Source organism: Nylanderia fulva, unplaced genomic scaffold (assembly GCF_048542155.1).
Source record: "Nylanderia fulva isolate GAGA-0341 unplaced genomic scaffold, ASM4854215v1 Scaffold38, whole genome shotgun sequence".
NCBI lineage: Eukaryota > Metazoa > Arthropoda > Insecta > Hymenoptera > Formicidae > Nylanderia > Nylanderia fulva.
This window is the reverse complement of record NW_028190455.1, coordinates 931,671-954,513: the sequence shown is the minus strand read 5'-3', so window position 1 is coordinate 954,513 and position 22,843 is coordinate 931,671. Positions and strand designations below refer to the sequence as shown.

The following is a 22,843-nucleotide window of genomic DNA, read 5'->3' as shown; positions in this document are numbered from 1 at the left end:
CATTCTGATCGCTCATTTATATATATTATAATCTCCTTATTTTTAAGAACAAACGTACAAATTTCTTTTGCGTCTCGAATATGTCAATAACTCTTTGAAATATATCATATGTGCGATTATAAAAATATTTTTTTCTCTCCTATAGCATTTTCCCCGAATAAAAGGGACACAGGATAAGATAGGCTAAAGGATCCATAGATATCTTTTGTTTTGAGCTGTCAAATTAACATTTTTTGACAACTGTACCTTCTCTTCTGCACAAATTTCGATCATTTTTATAAAAAAATTTACAAGTGAAGCAATCTCACGTAACATAAATCTCTTGCAAACTAACTTCTCTACTTTTACAAGAAAAAATATGTGTGTTCGAATTAGTTGAAATAAAATGTATGAAGAGCACGAGAGATATCAAGAGAGATCCAATCTTGCAGATCAAAGGCAATGGAGAACGTCGGCGAAGGTGACGTAGGTCGTACCGAAGGAAAAGGGAGGATCTCGCCTCGTCACGATTTCGGGAAACGATGGCATCGCTTTCGGGTTCTCACGCCAGATTCGTTCATCCTTCGAGGTTTTCGTGCGATGAGCGATCCTTGGTTCAAGTACAGAAGTCGCGGACGACAAGCGGCACCGTGTTCGGTAGTGGCTGTCGCTTACGGACGTCTATTCGAGCCGAAGGAATGGACGAGGGATCACGTGGACCAAGTGCTGGAACACGGTGACAGACTGTTTCGCGCGAGCGCCCTGAAGACGCGGCTGAAGGACGACGAGTACCTGAGGACCGACTGGGTGCACAACGAGTTCTACGTCGGTCTCTGCAAGATTCTGGTCGGCATCGAGGACAGCGGAATCCACGGCAATCTCCTGAGCGGATCAATCGGTTGCTCCGATCTCGCCCAGGGTCTGCACAAGTTTCTACGAGACAACGATTCGGGAGTGATCACCGCCCAGGGTACCTCCGTCGCGGTCTGGCGACAATTTCCCGGTGCTAAAAGTTTCCTGTATTACGACCCAGTTTCCTGCGACGAGACCGGTCTGCGTCGTCCTGATGGTACGGCTTGCCTGATGAGATTTAAATGCGTGAATGATCTGACGGATCACCTGCTGAAGAATCTGGATCAGCGCTACGACTCTCGATACTGCATCGACAAGGTCACCGTGCTACACGCCAAGGAAGTAAGGATAGCAGATAATTTATTTTTTTCTGAGGCTGATATATCGACTATTTTAAAGCTTTCGAATGTCGTTTTAATAACAGATTTTCTGGTATATTTGGAGATGATTTTTTTTAATGTCGAGAGATCGAGCATCACTTTTCATTAAAAAGAGAGCAAGCTTATATAAAACTTCGTTCTTTAATTAATTTTAAGAATGCATTTTAGTAAAATTTTAATTTGAAGCTTGCAAAGATATATAGGATGAAAAAATAATAACATTTTCACTAAGAAGGAATTAACTCTAAGTTGATCAGAGAATCTATATATTTAAAGAAACTTTTAAAAAATATTAAAAAATTCTGAAACACATCCTATATAAGAATTTTTTGTAAGAATAAAAAAAATTAGACAAAGAAAGTTTGAATAAAATGGAGAAAAAACACAGATCGGTCGCGGTTTCATCGATCGTCTACCCGAAAATCTGCCGATGATCCGGAAGAGCGTATTGCGATCTATCGATCCGTCAAATGAGCACAAGACGGACTGCACGAAACCGGTGCCCAAGGACGACAGGTCGCGCGCACTCGCGAGGATACGCAAGGAGCCGCTGTCAATCGTCATCTCGAATTACAGCATCGATCGTCACTTCGCCGCGGAGCCGCTGGTCAGCCGGAATCACTTCGACACCGGCTATTCCTACGACGACATACGCGTCAACGTGCCGTCCACGTTCATAGAGTTGCCCGGCAAAACGGCGATTCTTCATGGTTCGACTCACGAGGGCAGCGAGATCTACGAAGGTAAGGGCAGCCAGAACGTGGCCAATTGCGTGGCGGCTATCGCCACGAAGAAGGTGCACCCGACGAAGACATGGACGAGTTCGAAGCTGGATGAGATTTTGACGCTCGGTGATTCGCTTTACGCTAGCGTCAAGGTCAACAAACCGACTATAAAGACGATGACGGCTGCGGAATTGAATGACGCGAGGCTCCAAGTGAATAACCGTAGATTGGTGGTAGACGTGGACCTGATCACTGTGATCGGCACGCTGAATTCTAAGGTGCCATCGGTGTTAAATCTGAAGCAGGGGCTGGAAGAATTTTTTCTGGTGAATGAAGAGGGCGTAATCGAGACGACATCAATGGCGGTGGCGATCTGGAGCCAGGACGACTGTTACTATCTATTCGATCCTCAAGCCTGCAATAACGTCGGCGTCAGAATCGCGAAGAACGAGAAGGACGTAGGAAGTTGTTGCGTGATTCGACTTCCCAACATCAACTCATTGACTGCGCTGATCTTGAAGAACGTCGACCCGGCGAGGAAAAACGACCGATTCACGATCAGACACGTCGCGATCGCGGACGATTTGGCTGGCACTCGACCTTGGAATGAATTTCAGCCCGGGATGGCGGGGAAGACGTGGGTGTTGCGCGGCGAAATTTCGAACATGGACGAGTTGTTCGAGGTGGAGAACCAGGGTCTTCAGGGTCTTGCCATACCGGTGGTGGCTCTGGTGAACGCGTGGGAGACGCCACCAGAGAAGTGGACCAGCGAGACTGTCGACGAAGCAATCAGGGATGGCGATGCTTATTATGACTGGTGCAAGCCCGCTGAAATAGAAGAGGAGGTCGAAAGGCCGCTTCTGGTACACGATTTGAAGAGGAACTTGTACGTCAAAAATCGAAAAGTCACCATCGACGTGGAAGAGGCGGCGGTCGTCGGCGATCTATTGGCATCGGATGATTCTGAGCTGCTCAATTTGGAGAAAGGACTGCGTCAGTTCTTCCAGAACAAACAGTACGGAATAGTCGAAACGGGAAGACTCTCGGTGGCGGTGTGGAAAGTCGAGGAAGACGTGAAAGACGAGGATAAGAAAACGTTCTACTATTACTTCGATCCGAATCCTCGGGATCACCTGGGTCAATCGTCGGTGGCAGAAGACGTAGAGAATTCTGCTTGCGTGGTCCGTATATTGGATCTTTCGACATTGGCGAACCTCATCAAGAAAAACGCTGGGCAGGATTTAAAAAATACCGATTTCACAATACACGAGCTGAAGAACGTATCTATCGGCACGATAATGACGGACGAGGAGATCGAGGTGGATAAACAAACACCAATCAAGCCGGATCTGAACAATTACTCCAATTTAGGGGACACCGGCGCTCTGTTGTTAGGCACCATCGAGCAGGGAAACAAGATGGCCTTCAGGCAGCAAACAAGGGACAAGCAGCAGGCCGCCAATTCTCTGACGACCTTGGCTATGACTAAGCTTTACAATCCTCATCTGTGGTATCCCGAGCTCGTGGACGACATCCTGAGGATTGGTGACAAACTCACCAGCGAGAGTCTAATAAATCTGCCCGAAGCGGAAACTGAAGAGGAATCGCCTAGGAATTATCTTCTCCCCTCGGAGATTATGGAAGACTTCACTATAGGTGTCAATCGAATATCGATCGGTCTCGAAGAGCAGTCTATCGTCGGAAAAACGACGGACGTGACCGGGCTGCTGCAGCAGTTCTTCGAGGACAATACGATGGGAGTGTTTCGTCAGGGTAACATCATGATGCCGATCTGGAAAGAGGGCGAGGTGTTCTTTACGATGGACCCTAGAGGCAGAAACGCTCGCGGCGAACCCGGGAACAAGGATGCAGCCGCGGCGACGATGTGGTTCACCGACATCCCCTCGTTGGCTGACGTTCTTCGGCAGGTCGCGCAACAGGACGACTGATTTCGTCATCGACTCCGTCACGCTCGAAAACGCGTACGAAACGCGAGTGGCCGAGGCACGACGGGTGAAAAAGACCACCTCCGGAGAGGATCTGTGGCACCACTTTCCCAAACTCGCCGACGGTGTCTGGAGCATCAACGGTAACGTCGCCATGACGGATGAAAGATTCGACGAGGAAAATCGTGGCAAACAGAGCGCAGCTATTGCTACGATAGCCGTCGTCTTCTCCAAGGTACCCTTCTATCATGAGTGTCCGGATTTTTTTTTCAGAAGGGGGCATAATTAATTTTTTGTTCTTTCTTCATTTTTTTCTTTGTTATTTTCATTTTTTTTTAAATATTAAATATGCATAAATTCTTAATTTTTTACTGATTCCAACGGCAGATGCCTCCTGCGGACGTCCATGCTTTCTATACTTACTTAATCTCATTTTCTCAAACTTTCGGAAATTGTGATCTGCTAAAATTTCTAAAGTTAAATCAAACAAAAATTATACGAAATGATTGACAATTTAACAGAGGAAGAGAACTCGTTTCCTGTAATTTTTTTATATTGAATATTATTTTATCAAATTGCTTTATTATCCAACATCAAAAGAAATAATTGCTCCTTGGAAAAAAGTCATCTTTTATAAAAAAATAAATTTTTTACAATATTAATGTATAATTAATAAGGAATCGATTGAAGAAGAAATAAGATTATGCAAAAACATGTATGTGAAAACTAAATTAAGGTCTATCAGCCGAAATACTGGACGCCGTCCATCCTTGACGAAGTTATCGTTACCGGGGACAAACTGCACTCGAAATGCGTCGAGCGACTGGGTGCGGGTTCGATACCCCTGGTGAACGAGATTATCAGCGAATTCTTCCTATCCAATCGGCGCATTGCTCTAACAATCAAGGATTGCGTTGAAGCGGGTAATCTTGTCGGGAAATCGCTCAAGATTCAGGATCTGCGAACCGGTATCGACAACTTCTTCGACAAGTACAACGCCGGCGCGTTGATCACGCGGGGAAATCGAAATATCGCCATGTGGAAGATGGAGAACGCGTACTATGTCCTGATACCCGACTGGTCCACTAATAAGAACGCGATGACGGTACCACGAATATTCAGGTTCAGAGACGCCGGTCTTCTCGTGGAGTATCTTCTGCGTCATCTGGGGACGACGGACGACTATCGAATCACCGCGATCGACGTGCTGGATCAGGACAAACCGTGGAGATTCGATCCTAGTCCGGCGATTCGACCGGCGAATCTGCCGCCTTTGAACGCTTATAAAAAGTTGCAAGGCGAAGCCCGGGCGATTCTTCACGGCAGCTACCATCAGGGCGACGAGATCTTCCCCGAAATGCTGCGCAATCGACAGACGGCGGCGAATTGCGTCGTCGCCCTTGGCATGTCGATCGTGAAGAGCCCGGTGACCTGGACGAAGAAAACCATGGACGAGATCCTGGCGATCGGCAGCGCAGTTCATCGGGAGACGAGGAAAGCGAGACCGACCAAGTCGAGGTTGAAACCGAAGGATATTATCAGAGTATTCTATGTTGGTGGGTTTTTCTCGTGGTCATTATTGAAAATAATCGATTGGTAGTTCAATAGCATTTTGGTGTATTTATTTTTGATACAAGTTGACGTACAATTTTATTCTTATAATATTTCTCCGAAGGTGTCAACGTGCTGACTGCTGACATTGAGTCTGATACTGTGAGCGGTCTGGTGACAGCTGCGGCTCTCGATGCGAAAGAGGAAAAGAAGAAACCAGAAGAGACGGAAAAGATCAATAAAGACAAGAACGCAATTCAACCTTCATCTCCGACTTTACTTGAAGGTCTACGAAAATTCTTCCAGGACAACCGCGCCGGCATTCTGATGATCGATCGAAATATGCTCGCTATTTGGAAGGATTTAGGTGTCTACTTCATGTACGATCCTAGAGCAAAAAGCGAGCAGGGTCTGCCAGATCCTCGTGGAACCTCGTGCACGATGTGGTTTGCCTGCATGGAACCCTTGTACGACGCAATCTTCGCAAGCATCGATGAACGTGACAGATACGAACCTTTTGAGATCTGTCGCGTGATTATGAAGACTGCCGTGATAGAGCCCTTGCCGTGTCCAGCTGGTTTCCGGCTTCACCTGGACCGTAGTTCACCACTCACGATCACGTCCGCGAAGAAGATCGCTACATTGGACGTAGAACCGCTCAGCCAGTACGTCATCGTGGAGGAACACCTTGATATTCTGCGGGGCAAGCTGCACATGTGTCATCGCGCTTTCGACCTGAGAAACAGGGGTCACCAGAGCACCGCGATCGCAGCGGTCGCGATCGTAGTCGGACTGCTGCACGTGCCGTCCACGTGGACGCCCGAGCTGATCGATGCCGTTCTCAGACACGGTGATTCGTTATACTCGGACAGCGCTCGTCGTGCTCGCGTGAACGCCAGGAATCTCTCGCCCAGCGAGCTGCTCAACGTGTTCATCGTGGGCGATCTCCGGACCACTGTTCACGTTCACAATCATACCTTCGCCGGGATACTCCACGTCTTCGACCTGTCCGAAGCGTTAACTACATTTTTCCGCACTAATTGCGCCGGGATACTGCACACGACCAATTTAGCAGTAGCCGTGATGCAGCACTACGGGAAATTTTACATGTTCGATCCGTGCGCGAGAAACGATCGGGGCAAACCCGCCTACGACGGGGCCGCCTGTTTGTTCAGGTGCAGCAATGTTGCGAAAATAGCCGAAATCTTCGTGGCAAACTGCAATCTCAAACGGCCCAACGTGTACACGTTGAACGCGATCAATGTGTTGCGTTTGCATTTCTTCTCGAATGCGCGGGACGTTTGTCCACCCAAGTGCGAACAATGACGAGGTCTTAGATTTTTATACGTGGTAGACGCAACACGAAAGAGTTCCTCAATATGCGTGAAATTTGCTGAAAGAAAATATTCCTTATAATCCTGTAATAAAGTATCTCCTAGAATACTCTGTAGTCTGAAAGATGAATGAATGGGAAAGAATTAAGTACACACAGCCGAACAACGTTCTCAAAGTGCTAATTTTATTTATAGGTTTTCTTTATGACACAAATCACTTTTAGCATCTACATGAGTAGGAGTACAGGCTATACGAGAATGAATTTGATACAGATCACTTATTAGTGTAAATACAATGTTCCTTTTTTTCTTCTCAATTACACGCTATCAACCTAGATACTTAGAAAACACTGTACAACGCAGTTGAGAACTGTCGATTGATACTTTACAATATAGTACAACCACTCTTCTGAAGCGAGACACGAGCACCGAATCGGGGACGGGTCGGCTCGAGGAGACTAATCGTCCTCTCGTCGCCGTCGCCGTGGAAAAGGAGTGTCGTCTCCTACGACTTGCGGACTTCGCGAGCGAATCTCGATACTATCTCCTCTCGAGCGGACTGTAGGCCGTATCGAGCGAGTTTGCCCGCCGAGGATCATCTCTACTCTGCATCCCGGAGATATGTCTCTCTCCTTCTTTCTCCCTAATACGCGTCCTCAAAGACGCAAAGACACTTTCGCGTCTCTGAATAGTCCGCTGTCGAAACCTAACGCGACGTAGTCTCGTTTCTAGCAAAAGTGAAATGGGAGGTAGCGAGACGCGAGCGAGAGTACTTTTCCTCGAGGGATATCTTCGCGAATTTTCATCTCTGAAGTTTGTCCGTCGAGGAGACTGCTCGCGTCGCTCTCCTCACCGTATCGCATACAAGCACGCATACAATATTCAAACATCGCACGACTTTGCGAGTCTTGTTTTCTCGTAATAGTTTTCTCGTCTGTCAGTTCAACCAGTAATGATTGATAAGTCTCCGTCCGCCTCCTTTTCTCTCGCACTGGTCTCTTGTGAGACGTCGCTGGTCGTCCTTGCCCCATACTTGTTCGATGAGTAAGCAGGTAGATAGATAGGGATAGGAAAAAGTTGTGGATGATAAGTAATTAGCTACTTCGACTTTTCGATCGAACGTTCTTGTACTTGTAAGAATCCACGTTACTCCTTCGTTAAATTCTAGGAGTTTCGTATACTGTAGGTGAATTCGTTTTCTCGCTTTATTTCTGATTCGATAATGTTCGATGAGGAAGGTTCAATGAAAATGAGATGCGTTACATTCGAAAGAAGATTAAATGCCGCTTTCAGTCGTGTGTAACAAGTTCGATCGACAAACGAAGAAGCGAAAAAGTTAGGGAAAGGAGAGATGGCTGAAACGAGAAGAGGACGAACGAAAAGGACGGAGGGAGCGAGGAAGGGCAAATTCGCGTCGATGTCGCTTGACGCTTCGCAACTGACAGAACAAGGTCGAATGGATTGTAATGTAAAAAAAGAGAAAAACGATATGCGTATTATTATTAATATTGGCATAATGTTGTTATGGCACGTTTAGTTTTGCTGCTATACTCAGCGACGCGTTTTTACAGCGTGCGATTCAGTCGGATGAAAAAAAAGGAAAGAAGGAAGAAAAGGGAGGCGAAGAAAGAACACATTGCGGAAGGGAAAGAAGAGGAAAAAGAAAACATATTCGTTTCCGTCTCGCGACGTGCAAACGCGCGCGATTTCGACACTCTGTCGTTGGCACCTTCATTGCACTTTCCCATGCGTCGCAACAAATGCACCTTATAAAACATATTTTTCTTTCTTTATATACAAGAGAGAACTATGCTCCCCTTGAAAACGAACGCTCGCAGAAGAACTGTTGTAAAGAACCCATTACGTTGTGCTTTTCCTCTTTTGACCTTTTATAATATGATAAAGGAAGATTAAAATTGCACCGAAATATGTGTGTGTGTATATATATATCGCACAACAAAACAGAACCAATCTCTAAACAATGTGTGTTTGCGATTATATGTACTCGACGTGTTTGAAATTGTGCGATTCAAGATTCTTGAAAATATTATCGCAAAAAGCAACTCTGCTGCAAAAATATTTAAAAAGGCTTCTTACGTTTTTTCTTGTATAAAATAAAATATCGAATTTACAGTGATTAGACATCAAATATTGAATTTATCAAATATAAATTAAAAAAGTTTAAAAACTAGCAAGAGAAGTCTCAATATTAAAACGAGCGAGAATAAAATAGATAATCTTTTCTCGCACAATTAACGCACCTCTGTTTTATTCGAAATGTTCGCTGCCGCGTTAAAACTTTTTTAGAACGATAACTCGCATCTTGAGGTATTTGTTCACTTCTGTCCATTGTCAGAGAACCTTTTCGTTCATATTTGCACACTACACCGCGGTAAACAAGATGTCTAATAAAAGGTATATGAAAAAAACCGTGGAAATAATCATCGATAAAATATAACATTATTTTGCGCAACGACAAAAATACGCATTATTCTAATATTCGGAATCGCAAATGTGAAATAAAAATTTAAAAAAAAAAAAAAAAAATAAATAAAAACATTCGAATAAAATTAAAATTCTGTTTTACAGAAGAAAATATAATTATATAATTTTTTTTAATCCAATAATTGTCAAAAGATGCGCGTGATTGTTCCAATAAAAAATATTTTTTTTTAAAACAATTTGAAAGAGATACATATTTCTCTACAAATTGATATTAATTTTCGAATCGGACGAATTTTATAATCGTATACGTCGCTATTATGTCATGTTAATAGATAAGAGTGATCGGTAAAGGAGAAGCAGGAATTATTCGTTTGAAGAAAGAAACAGGAATATAAAGAAGAAACAAATGCGTACGAGATAATCATAGGTTTTCAAAGCACCTTATTTTTTGAATACTGATTGCGAACGACTCAAAAAGTTGTCTCGATTTTTGAACAAAAACTTGTATCAGTTTTTCGACTCTTTGTCTTCTCTCTTTCTTTTCCTATATATTTTTTTTATTTATCGCGGTTATTGTCTTTGTTCAGTCGAAAGTTTGTCGCACAAATTTATCGATTGACGACTAAAATCACGAGCGATAAATTAAATCGAATTGTAAAAGCAATGACAGAGCATATTAGAGATAGTTTTATTTTATACGTATTAATAATATTAATATTAACAATAATAAGTTTTATTACTAATATTAATATTAGTACGTATAAATATGATAGTATTGTTATATTTCGTGAAAAAAACGCAAAAATATGATATAAAAACCATGTCACTGCATCATTTCCAATAAACCATTATAATGAAGAAGAGAAAAGAACGCGTATAAAAAAATGAAGAGTAAAAAATATTCGAGTAGAGTGAGCAGGGATTCGGATTATTAAGGATATCTTACACGCTAATCAACCGCACTGTATAGACTTTTAAAAAAATAACAAATTACATATACATAGAGAATAGATATTTCGATACCTATGTGTGAGAGATGAGGTCGAATAAACAAATGACAATAAAACGCATCGCGCACGCGTCGACTTACATTCTGTTTTTTTTTCTTTCATTCTTTTTTCACGGCGCTCTCTCTCAACTCTTCCGTCTTACGCTCTTAGCTACTTGTTCGCGATATAATTACTTTTCTAGAGTATAGTAGCTGGCACAGGAACATGACCTCTCAGTCATTGGCATCACAACGTAACAAGGACTACAAGCTGCGTCACGTGCATCTCCAACGAGTCTGTTCTTTCAGTCATATTATTTATTATCTGGACATGCACTTTTTTTCTTTCCTAACTTCGTACGCACGCACGCATACATATTCTCTCACGCTTACGCATCTCGCTCACATATCTTTCTCTTTACCGAGCGGGTGACTACAGTCAAAAACTTGGTCCTGAGTATTTTTGCATCGTATTTGTTTTTATTTCGTTTGTTACACATGTATATAATGTCTTGATCGGGAATAAGTTCCCGAATTTGTATGTGGGACACTGGATGACCTATACTTCGGCGAATGCATAAGAGCGAGGCTGTGCCAGGAGAAAACAACCGAAGGCAACACCATCATCACAATGACGAGGCGGCGATCGACGACTCCTTGTGGCCGGATCTGGAGCATAACAAACCCCGCAGATCGCGTTCGATCCCCACGAGCGAAGCACGATCAACTACTATCATGAGCGGAACCCTCGGACTATCTTTGAGAGTTTTTCTTTTTAAAAGTACTAAAACTCATCTTGAATCCCTATCATCTGGTCCCTCCTGATCAGATCGGCGGAGAAACAAAAACCCCTCTCTTAAAAGTGAAAACCTCGTGATTGTGGGAAAGTTTTTCTCATTCGCCAGTCTCTCATCACCTCGTCATCCGGCTTTCTTATCGCGTGCACACGTAGACGGACCCCGTAGATGACACCGCATGTAGCAACAGTTCGGTCATGTGGGTCCGGCCGGGGCTACGTGACGCTGATCGCCGGATTGGAAGGGCCCGAGGGCGCGGGCTCACTCTTTATACACTGCCCGGTCAGCTGATTCACGCTGAGCGGATTATTGATGTCGTGAGGATTCGTGCCGACGGGATTGCGATGGGTTTGCGGGGTTGGTTGCTGCGTCGCCGCAGCCGATGCCGTCGTCACCGCCGCTCCAGCCATCGCCGCGGTTGTCGTCGTTGGTTGATTGTGCGCCGATTGACCAGTGTTCGACAGGGGCGGCGGCGCCACCGGGGGCGTCAACGGACACGGACACGGGCTGGACAGACTCGAGGGTGATGGTAAGACCAGCGAAGGACTCGCCAGACTAGACAACGCGGACAAGCCTCCGGGACTGCTGAGGGACTCGTCGTCCTCAGGAGTTCCCGCCTCACCTACGCTGCCCAGATTGTCCTCCGAGTGATCGTCCTCGACTTCGCCGTCGGCTTCACCATCGCCGTCTCCTCCCTCCCCCATGTACCTGATACATTTCTTCTTACGTCTGCAAATAACAATCGAGAAATTAGTACGTGGTCGTCCAAGTGGCTCGGGGGCTAACGTCAAGAATATCGATCGGAGCAATTTCCATCTGTGAGATCTTGCTTTTTACTTTGATAGCATATGCTGCATATTTTTGTTCATGTTTTACAATTTCGTGAAACAAGATATTTTTTTACGATAAATTATTAGAATGACAAATCTGATACTACAACTTGGCAATTTTTAAATTAATTTTAATTTGAATCTCAACACGTGTCTATCTCTGCTCGGTAGAAAATCCTCACTGTTGGAAATGCGTCCGTGAAAAAATATGTTATACATCTAGAATTGTTACAAACTAAAAAAAAAAACATGCCATCACTCATGTCATCACCGCAAAGTCAGACGCACAAATTTGCTTTTCGAGTTTGATAAATTCTCTGCTCGGTCTTTGCCAGAGTAAACGACGATCTTTGTGCGCCTGACGATGCTTGAATTGCTCGACACTGATCACTCGCTCGCAAATGCCATGCTCAAGAGATCCTTAGACGTAACAAGCATAACGTGTAAGAAATTTATACAACGTGGTAACGAAACAATAAAACTCAATCGAAATGCCATCAGGAGGGGGGGCATCTATTGAAATCGTTGATCATCCGCAGATCCGCAGAATTTCGCGCGGTTCCTCTTTCTTTCTTCACACGCTATCTGTCGATTTAAGACTGCCAATTTATGTTAACGAGACGCACTAAAGCTGTATAATGTTACGTGGAACTTGGAATTAGTTGGAATAATATCGCGTCCAATTATAAAGAGTTCAAAGAAAAATTCTTTTTTTTTTTTTTCAGTCGCGTGAACACAAAGATGGACATCGACAAAGTAGTAGATTTCGAAATGACGAGAGGAAGAGATAGGCTTGTTTTTTTTGCTACTGCACAATTTTCATAAGTGAGCCTGTCCGACCTCGTCTAGAGAACTGCTTCGCAGTCGAGACGACATATTTTGCCGCTCTGCCATTGGCTCTCATTATTTATCTCTCAGCTGAATCAGTTAGCTTCTCGTCGGCCGTATACCGTCGAGAACGATCGGAGGATGCTAGTCAAATTCGCAGTCACACTTGTGCGAATTTCAAAGCGTTGCACAAAACTTACGAAAGTTGAACTACTCCTTTCAGTGTGCGACAACGGACGGTATTTGAAAATCTCAGTCTGGATTGCAACATATCTCCTTCAGAGTTCTAAAAGCTATATGTATATTGTTTTTGTTTAAAAAATTGTAATTTTCTCCCAAATTGTCATATTCTTTCAAAGATATCGAGAGATAAAATACTCTTTCTTTTTTCTTTTTCTTTTTTTTTTTAATAATAAATGCCTTTGTATATATAAAGATAAAAATAATATTAAAAGTATATTGCAGTTGTTCGAAATCCATTCTGAGACTTTGATTAACACGAAAATGTGCAAAATTTCGATTTAAAAAATACGATTCTACGCAGTCAGCCAGCGCAGTTCTTTTCGAAGGAAGTGCCTCGAGTGGTTATTCGCATTATATGTATATAAAAACACGTTATCCGTATGAAAAAAATTACAAAAGAAAGAAATGATTAGACATTAAAGATAAACAAAAAAAAAAAAAGAAAAAAAGAACACATCCGTACAACACAACCATCCGATCTTAAATCGTACGAATTCTGCCATGCTAAAAAAAATAAAAATGTATAAAAACCTTCTATATATGTCAAACAACGTTCCGAAATCTGAGCAAATAACTGTTATATGTACGTAGATATATATATGTAATATATATAAATATATATAATATATAATATGTATATATTATACAGACCAGCCATGCTAAGGGCAACACTGAATAAATTCCAACTAAACGAGAGGATAAATAAATAACAATAATAAGCTGTAAAGAGCCACAACAATGAGAAACAATGCGAGCATCACACGGGCCACCGTCAATGTCGCTCGCTATGGCACCTTTGCTCGTATTTTTTCACGATGATATCTGGTCCGCGCGAACCCCCCGTCCAGGTACCAGAAAAAAAGAGACCTTTTGGTACCCGCACGGGAGTGAGTACAGCAAAGTATACGCGTCTCCTTTCGAGCAGCATCAGCGGGACCATAGCGAGGACCAACGGGGACCCGTAGGTTTTCAAAGTCGGGACTGACCACTGTTTAAGAAGAAGTGTTGCAGTAGAAGGGAGGCGATAGGCTTGACTAGAGATTAACATAAGTGGGTTCTTGCTGAGGCGAGGAGGCATTGGAGGCAGTGTTGGTGTTTGGCGGGGCGGCGGCTGTTCCCACCGTCCCTCCACCACCTCCAGCCCCGACCCCTGCCCCCGCGCTACTTCCCACACCGTGATGGATTATGCTCGCGTGGATGCCCATCCCCGCTCCATGCTCCACTGGGCTGCCAAAACCAACCACCAACCATTAAAGGGGCGCACTCTTGCTAAGACATATCGTCGACTTAATATCCCACCTCAATCTCGCACCCGTATCGTGTCGTCACCCACACGCACGTGTCTCTGTGTCGAGGAAAGGGGAGGAAACCGAACCGGATGTGTTACCGCTTTTCTAACTTTTCGTCCTCCGCGACAAGTGAAAGAACAGAGCCGGCGATCAGGACGTGACATTATGTTCAATTTTTCAGGTTTTAAAATACGAGGGGGATGAAATAGCTGCTACAGAACATTTTTTTTTTTTTATATTTTCTTTTTGAATATTGCAAATGAAATTTTTAATATTTTAAACATCATAGAGATCGTAGAGTATTATTGCCGGCCCCGTTGGAACGAACTAGGAACTTCAGTAAATGTGGAACGAAGAGAGACGGCGAAAGGTCTAGTGACGACGACTGTTGCATCGATCAGAAAATATGTCTCCCAAATGTTCGTGTCAACGCGACGATTCAGAATTTATAACGCACCTTGGTAGATTATGCTAGTATTGCTCTACAATCTATTACGCGTTATACAATCCTCCAATATGATATCTTTTCTCGGGTGTCCGCGCGATAACGCGTTCAACGACGAAGGCACAACGACAACTGATACAGGCGGTATTGTAAGTTACGTGCATTCAATGCAAAAAGTGCAATCAGCTAAATTCAAATGCAACAAACTAAGTGCTTCCGTTATTCCAGTGAGGATCACTTTTTTCAATTTCGATCCTGGCAGAACTATTCTAAGTCAGAGGACAATCGCACAATATAAAATTTTACACGCTTTCACGACACGAAAATTTTACATTTTCTAAATTCATTCCCACATGCACGCGCGGTGATGAGAGATTGACAAAGCGATCGAGAGAGAAAAAGACTATATATTTTCCACCCAAATGACGCTTGATCTGACGATCACTTTCTTTCTCTCATCGTGCAAGAACTACGAACGGAACCGTCGACGGAATTTGTCCTCGCCCCTTTAATGAGGTCCATGAAATTCACAAACCCAGCCGGGAGTTGGGGCGTTTGGGCTATGCCATATTAGAGTGACTATTTGACGCTAAAAAAAAACGGGTGACAAACTCGTGGACAAAGTCGCGAACAAACTACGAGAGTAGTGCTAGTCAAAAAACCGATATTTACAAGCCAAGTTGGACGCAGCGTCCCGCACAACTGGGAATGGTCGTGCTCGATCCCCTTTTTCTATTTTTTTTTTTGCTTTTTGGAAGACACATTTTCTGACGCCGCGCAGTCTCGCTGCGCTCTTATTTCTCCTTTGTTTCTTTCCTCGTTCGTTTCTATGCTATCCCAGGGCGACACCGTCATCGCGAACGTATAAGTCACATTTGACCCTGCTATTAACGTCATACATCGATATTTATACGTCTTCCCGGGCACCGATATACCGTTTGGTTGCGTCTCCTCTCTTTCAAGTTCCACGGTAACATGTGGATGACGGGAACGAGGTCCGAGACCGACACGAGATGGCGAACGTCGAGGATACTACGTAATTGTGATCGGTATCTTCGCGAGCGATCTTGAAGAAAGTCTTTTATACGCGTTCATGTTCGTTGGCAAAAACTTGGAATCTAATTACTTTTGAAGCGTCAAGGACTTTAAAGTACCGCTTGCCGTAAATTAGTAAATTGTTCGATTAATTAGCTGAAATAGTCGACGTTACATCCACAGAAGAATTCGATTTTTTTCTTCAAAGTTGTTTCGCGAGTACCGCATCATCTACTTTGATCTTAATAGCGAGACGATAAGGTAAAAAAGTAGTAGTCAATGTGGACGTGACACTGTTAGGCTCAGACGGACTTGTGTAAAAATTTTAGCACGTATTTACATACGAATCGCAAAAGTATCGTAATCGCGTAATTCGACAAAGTCTAGAGAGAGAAATCACTGCAAACATACCTGCAGGGCTTGCACCACTGGCTCTGTTGATCTAATCCGTACCTGGCGCGACATTTCTTCATGTTATTACCTAGAAAAGGGAAACGGAGCAACGATTAGTACGATTAATGGTGGATTATCGAACGAGTGAGGGATTTTCACTATTCGACGTATGCTATATTCTGTCAAAAGAATGACGTTATTGACATTGACGTTTTCGTTGTGTGAACAAAATCAATTCGAAGTAATCTACGATCACGTGAGAGAGAAAAAAAAGAAATGACAGGTTTATGATATATATGTTTATGTCGACAAACCGTGCGGGATTGTCGTGTATGATATATCGAATGCAAAAATAATCTAGTATATAGTGAATCGGTGCTCGAGTTTCTGCGTTTAATATACTTATGCTTCGGTGAATGTCAAAACTTAACGAATGTCAACTAAGTCATGCGTGTAACAGAACGGTGGTTACAACCCCTTGAGATACAAAGATGATGGGCCTCTTCAAGACCTTCTGAGATCTTACAGATGTTTGATTTTGCAATTCATAGATTGCTTAAAAAATTGTACAAGAAAATATTATTTCGCACAATTTCAAAGCAACGAAAACAGATTTATTTGGTCTCGATCTCAAAGGGTTGTCCATGATTATATATATATCGTAGGACCTTCGTTGAAGACGCTATGTAACATGTCAAAGAAAATAGAGTCTGTATGAAAATAGTTTAAATGAATGAAGAATTACAGCAGATATAGCTGCGTAAAATTCAATCTCAGGCAACTTTGATATAACGAAATCAATAGTCTTCAAGGAAGGACCCACATACACACATATCAATATATATATATATATATTTACATATATATATTGAGAAAGATACGAATCGTCTGTTTTGAAACCGCAGTGCAAATCCATTTTTTGAAGACGTTATTAATTCACTCACAACATAAGAGATGTTGATGTAAATATTTTTTCCCAGATATTATTTTTCTACATTTACGATTAAATTTTCCAAAATAAACAACTCGTATCTTCGTTAAACGAATAATAAATATGGCATGCAACGTTAACGTTAAAACGGCTTAAAAACACGATCAAAGATCTACTCGTTTGAAATGTCGTGATTTGTATTATATAAACACAAGCTTCCGGAATTTATCTAACGAAAAAAAAAAATATATATATATATTAATTATGAATGTAAGCGCTCTATCGCGTGAGCGCTAGTGAACGAAAATTTCGTATGTGGGAGTCGAGAATAAACTGAGTGATTCGATTAAACGAAAGTTACTGAGTGACGATAGAACGAAAATAATAAAATTAGAATAAAAATCAAAGGGTCCAGGCAACATTGAAACGATCAAAGAAAAATAAACGTACGAATCGAGAGTCGAAGTATAGGTATAACAGAGTGGTAGTGAGAGAGAATAATAAAGACAGAGAAAGAGAGAGAAAGAAACAGAGAGGAAAAAAGATGGAAGAACAGAAAAAATGAAAGTATAAGATAAATATTCACAAAGAAGCAAAATATCAATAATAAAGATCGAGACAGAAATAGGAAGAAACAGAGAGAACATAGAAAAAGGGAAAAATAGAAAGATATAGAAAAAGACGAAAAGGCTGAGAGAAAATTAAACGCTCAGGATTGTCTGATTGCGGAGTAGGTCCCTGTAAAAATGCAAGATGGCCAGCGTCCCCAAAGTTGTATACGTAATTAATAATAAGATGCGTTGTGTCTGTCTCTGATGTATGTTTTACGTGTCGTGTGTGTAAATGTCAGGTGTTCCCGGTGGGTGTATTGCAAATACATAAGTACGCACGTACTTTCGCGATTTATATGAGAAAATTATATATATATATGTATATATAATGGAGTCACATTTATATATATATATACATATATATATTAACGTATATGCGTGTATATGTGTATATGTGTGTATAATATAATATAATAGTCATATAATCATATATATAATATATATAATAAAATATATCGACCCAAAACCCCTAAGATGGGGGGAAACATGCAACATAATGTAGTGTAGCAATATAAGAATGTATAATATAACAGTATATGTAATAATGAGTGGGGGTGGAGGAGGCAAGGGGCTTTCTTTCCTTCTTATGACTGAGGGGGGGGGGGGGATTGTAAGAATGTGTGGATGTGAGGCATGTGGGTACCTCCAGGATCACTGTTTGTGTCTTGTTTGCGCTTCCTCTTCTTAGTTCGGTTGGTATTTGCGCGGGAAGACCAGTCAGGGTACAGCTGCATGTGCAACTGTCTCTCCCGTCGCGCCAACTCATAATACTTGGCCTGTTCCTCTCGCCCTAGCGCGTGCCACTACCGAGAGAGAACCAAACACTTTTTTGTAATTGTGCATGAACCGTGTGTGTACGACTAAACAATATTTTTAATCAAGGAAAGAAAAAAAATTTTTTCACTAATGCTACTGCCGCCACCCTAATTGCGTTAAAAAAAATATTGGCTCAAAAGAGTCGGAGTTATAGCTCGAAATTTTTCATTTTACTCTTTATCTATTTATTATATACTTTTATTTGTAATCGTTGCCTCATAGCATTTCAGTAACACTGGGGTCCCTACTTTCCGTTTAAAGTGCTAGAAGAACAGCCTAAGGTTGTCCCCTCCCCCTCGGTCGCACCGCTATTCGTCGATATTATATTCGATAATTAAGAACCTAAAGTATACAGGGTGTCTGATAGAGAATACGCTGGCGGATGGGAGGAAATTTACTGTAGCACGCGTGAAAGAGTGAAAGGGTAGTGTCGGCACGGCTATATACACTGAAGAAAATACGCTCCTTAAGGGACGTCGTACGCAGCTGGTGTACACTCTCGCGATCACTGAAAGATATATATATATATATATTTTATATGATTATTTATTATTAATTTCACATTTATTTATTAAATGTGCGCAACTGGAAGACTGAGAATTATAAATGTGCCATCAATCAGACAATTATTTGCCCATTGCAGGATAGCTCAATTATATTTCACTGTCCTTCAATCCTTTCGGCGCTATTGAGGCATTCCGTACAACAAAAAAAGCGCAAAACGTTCCTCCAGTGTATTTCCGTTCGCCATCTGTCCCAGTTCCTCTCCATATGAGTCACGCCACTGATTGTGAGACTGCAAAGGAGTTATTGCGAGACTTGATCACGAAAAGCCATCACTTCCCGAAAGAGACGCTCGTTTCAGGTAAGCTAGTGGCTGTTAATAGGAATGAAAGAAAGGGGAGGAGAAGAAAGAGGAATGAATTTCTCGAAGGAAGCGAGACACACATTGTCAGTTTCTCGTTAAATCGCCGCGAGCGCGACTCGTCTTGGGAGGTAAGCGATTGCGAGCAGATGTCGTCCCGCGGCGAGAAACCGGGGGAAAAAAAAGAGAAGAAAAAGCGGGACAGGCCCCGGGCTCTACCAGACAACCCATACCTAAAGGCTTTGGTTTTCACTCTCGCTCTCGTTATCGCATCATCAGTGACGTTAACTCGTCTCGTCACATTTCTTCTTGCTCACCGGAGAACGAATACCGCTTTAGGGAGTTTGGCCAGATAACAAAAAAAGAGAAATTATATACGATCGCATGCTGCGCGAGAGTCCGCGTTGATTTTTCCTCCGTATCTTTTAGATTTTCGTTTCTTATATTTTTTTTATTTTTGAACTTTTCCGTTTTTCTTTTTTTTTTCTTTTCAATTCTCTGCTGCGCCACATTCCACAATCCCCACAGACAATCCAATCCAATTCAGTTTTCGAAAAACGAAAAAATATACATATATGCAATATATGTACATATATATAAAATATTCAAGAGAAAGATATATATGTCGATAAATATATATATATTTCATATATATATTTTATATATATATATACATATATATATATATTTTGCACGAAAAAGAGTGAATGCCAGAAAATCATAACAAATGAAAAAAATTGTATATAAAAAACGAAAGTTACAAAAAAAGAAACGCACAGAGACTTTGATCGTTTCAATCAACCAGTATAGGTATTATACTAGCAATTATTATATAATGAATTATTATAGGGCCTGCTGTTCTAGCACTGGAAAGTGGTACCTCCGGTGGGATCTGCGGAGCGCTCTTTCTTCCTCTTCTTCTTCTTGCTGCCATATCCGTAGTTATCCCTGGCACTCCAGCCGGGATATCGTTGTTGATGCAGATGGCGTTCCTGCCTGGCCGCCTCATAATACCGCGCCTGCTCCTCCCGGCTTAGCGAGTGCCACTGCGTGTCATACCCCCAAAATTCAGATTCACAGCCTCGTGCACCTCGTCCCCGTTATTTCTCTCCCTCCCTCTCTTTCTATCTCTCTCTCTTTCATATTTTCTCCCTTCCTCTCGCTCAAACCAACTTATTTACCATTAGCGACACGTCTATCATCGCCAAGAGTCCCGCAAAAACCACCCCTCGGCCCTTCCCTTTTCGTGTCACAGCATTTTTTTTATCAAGGCGAATCCGAGATTTCCTTAGATCCCACCTACAATGCTCTATTCGTACTGAGATACTACGTAGGTACGGTTAGTTAGCTCCGATTGGTAGCCCGGTAAAACTATTTGCTCGATAAAAGCGTTAAGATGCATGCAGTAATCAGAATGTAAAACTCGTTTCAAAATCTTCAATAAGCGATCGTCGTCAACATTTTCTCTTCGTCTATCAGCCGAATGGTATGGAATCAGAATTGTACTGATACTCGATAAAAATATACTAGTTACTGTATTCAGTTCACGTAAAGGAAATCGAAGATTGAATTGTTATTTTACAAGCAGAATTTATTTTCAATAATTTATTCTAAATTAATCTCGAGCAAATAAATTTAGGAGAAATTAAAAATAGTATTCAAAATATTTTCACAATCTTGTCTCTCTATTGCGAGAGAATGTTGACTTTCGCATATCTTAATTATTCTTACATCAGAGCGTGATAATTTAATCTTATTGGATAAAAGCTCACACATCGAAGATGATACACTCTGTGTAAAAATGATTTATGATACTCGATAAATGATGAAAGTGAAACATTGAATAAACATCGAGACATCGAGATTCGTGAATGAACTCTGATGTAGAACAATTTATTTAAAGACTTGATAAAATAATCAAAGTATAAATTTTTACTCACTCGTCTCCCTAATATTTGGTTGATCGCGGCGCTCTCCTTTAAGGTACACTCTGCTACAACCTTCGCCCTCATCTCCTTCATGTACAGCATAAACGCGTTCAAAGGCTTTTTTATATGGGGTTTCTTTTTATCTGTCAAAATCACAGCGTCAAGATCAAGTGAGAGCAATGAGAGCTTTAAATAATAAATAACTCGTACCGTATGTGTATAGTGACTTATCCACGTATGTCACCCTAATTTTCCTTTTTTTTTACCTGCGGGTGAACCGTAATTCTTACCTTGATTGTTTTGTTGACCCGTATCCTGGGCTTTCGCGTTGTCCGTAGGTAACGACGTGGAATTTTTCTGTTCTATCGTAGACCTGCAACAGGCATAAAAAAAAAGATTGAGCATTCAGTGAGAGAGCCCGCGCATTCGTATTCTATATAATAAACACTCCCTCGCACATCAATCGCGTGTACCGTTTATTAAAGTAGGACTGTTTGGCCTCAGGATTCAGGGGTTCGGGTTTCGCGCAGGATAGGGGGTAGGTCGGCGCGGCGTTCTGGGACAGCTGGTCGGTCAGGTTCGGCGTCGGCGCCGGCGTCGGCGTCGTCGTCGCGCCGTCAAAGTACGGCGGCGCGGTCGGTGGTAACGTCAGCGGATTCCTCAGGAAGTTTTGCGGCAGCGGCCAGTTCATCTGCTGCCACATGCGGTGTCGCGCCTCCACCATCGCCAGCAGCTGAACGAAGCTCTGCTGTTGCTGCTGCTGCTGCTGCTGTTGGCTAGCGCCGTACGGCGGCGGCGCGATGCTGCGCGGGGCGCTCAGACTCGACATCTGCATGAGGCTGCTCATGTAGAGCGCGGTCAGGAGCTTGTGATCCGCGGCTGGTAAACCGCCGGACTCGGCGGACTTGACCGCGTCCTGGAGTATCGCCATGTTATCCTCGATCGCGTTCTCCTCGGCCGCGAGAACGGCGTCCTTCTCCTCGTCGATCGACGCCTCCGCGATCCTTTCCGGCCCGCTGTCGTCAGTGTCGTCCTTTTTGATCACCAAATTCAGCGGCTCCAGGCACTCGGCTGGCTCCATCGCCACATACGGGGCCTGCCTGGTGTTTACTCGCGGCCACACCGCCGAGATGATCCAAAACGATCCATGGAACGATCCTAAACGGTTTCGTCACCTGTCGCGTGGCGCTAACACTATTCGAGATATTATCACAGTAGCAAACGAAACAAAACTGTCATTCCGAGATAATGTCACTCGGCGCTAGTAGAGAGTCTTGACCTCATCTCGTTCCGTGTGTTATTCTCTAACGTTAACACAGGGGAAGCACAGACATATCGTACTTCCGGGTAGAGTAGGTACAGATAATCTCGTTCTGGTCCGGAGCCGTCGACACTCTCCTGTCTCATTCACATCCTCGTGTGCTCGCGCTATATAGCGAGCGCGTGAAGCGGGGCTCGGTAAACCGGTCACAGACTTGTAAACAGCACGTACGCGGCGGTGGCGCACACGGCGACACTTACACGCCGTCCGTGGCGGTCCATCAGACGCTGCTGCTGTGGCGTTATACGCGCGTATATCCGGAAGCCCCCGTTATGTTATGACGTACGTAGCCGTGGTCTGCCGCACGTCGT

The 22,843-nt window shown here is 42.9% G+C and overlaps 2 protein-coding genes across 4 annotated transcripts in view; one reads left to right on the top strand and one right to left on the bottom strand.

Annotated features, from left to right (window-relative positions):
* Positions 1 to 441: 441 nt before the first annotated feature.
* On the top strand, positions 442 to 8,830 carry LOC114933546 (uncharacterized). Its single transcript, XM_029306181.2, is given in 5 exon segments — positions 442 to 1,173; positions 1,600 to 3,882; positions 3,884 to 4,117; positions 4,619 to 5,438; positions 5,558 to 8,830. Coding segments are annotated over 5 exon segments (5,271 nt in total). The 3' UTR covers positions 6,760 to 8,830.
* The window catches only part of LOC114930373 (uncharacterized), a 37,007-nt gene continuing 21,095 nt past the window's right edge, over positions 6,932 to 22,843 (bottom strand). Inside the window, exons 6-11 of one of the 3 annotated variants that reach the window (XM_085485577.1) lie at positions 21,502 to 21,584; positions 21,224 to 21,354; positions 20,164 to 20,329; positions 16,079 to 16,148; positions 13,885 to 14,125; positions 11,662 to 11,726 (exon numbers count right to left, since the gene is read on the bottom strand). In XM_085485577.1, the coding sequence (XP_085341703.1) occupies positions 13,933 to 14,125; positions 16,079 to 16,148; positions 20,164 to 20,329; positions 21,224 to 21,354; positions 21,502 to 21,584 (643 nt within the window). In that variant the 3' untranslated portion in view covers positions 11,662 to 11,726; positions 13,885 to 13,932. Of the gene's footprint in view, positions 11,727 to 13,884; positions 14,126 to 16,078; positions 16,149 to 18,245; positions 18,406 to 20,163; positions 20,330 to 21,223; positions 21,355 to 21,501; positions 21,585 to 22,843 lie in introns of all 3 variants that reach the window. The other 2 variants (XM_085485575.1, XM_085485576.1) reach the window with 2 other exon arrangements.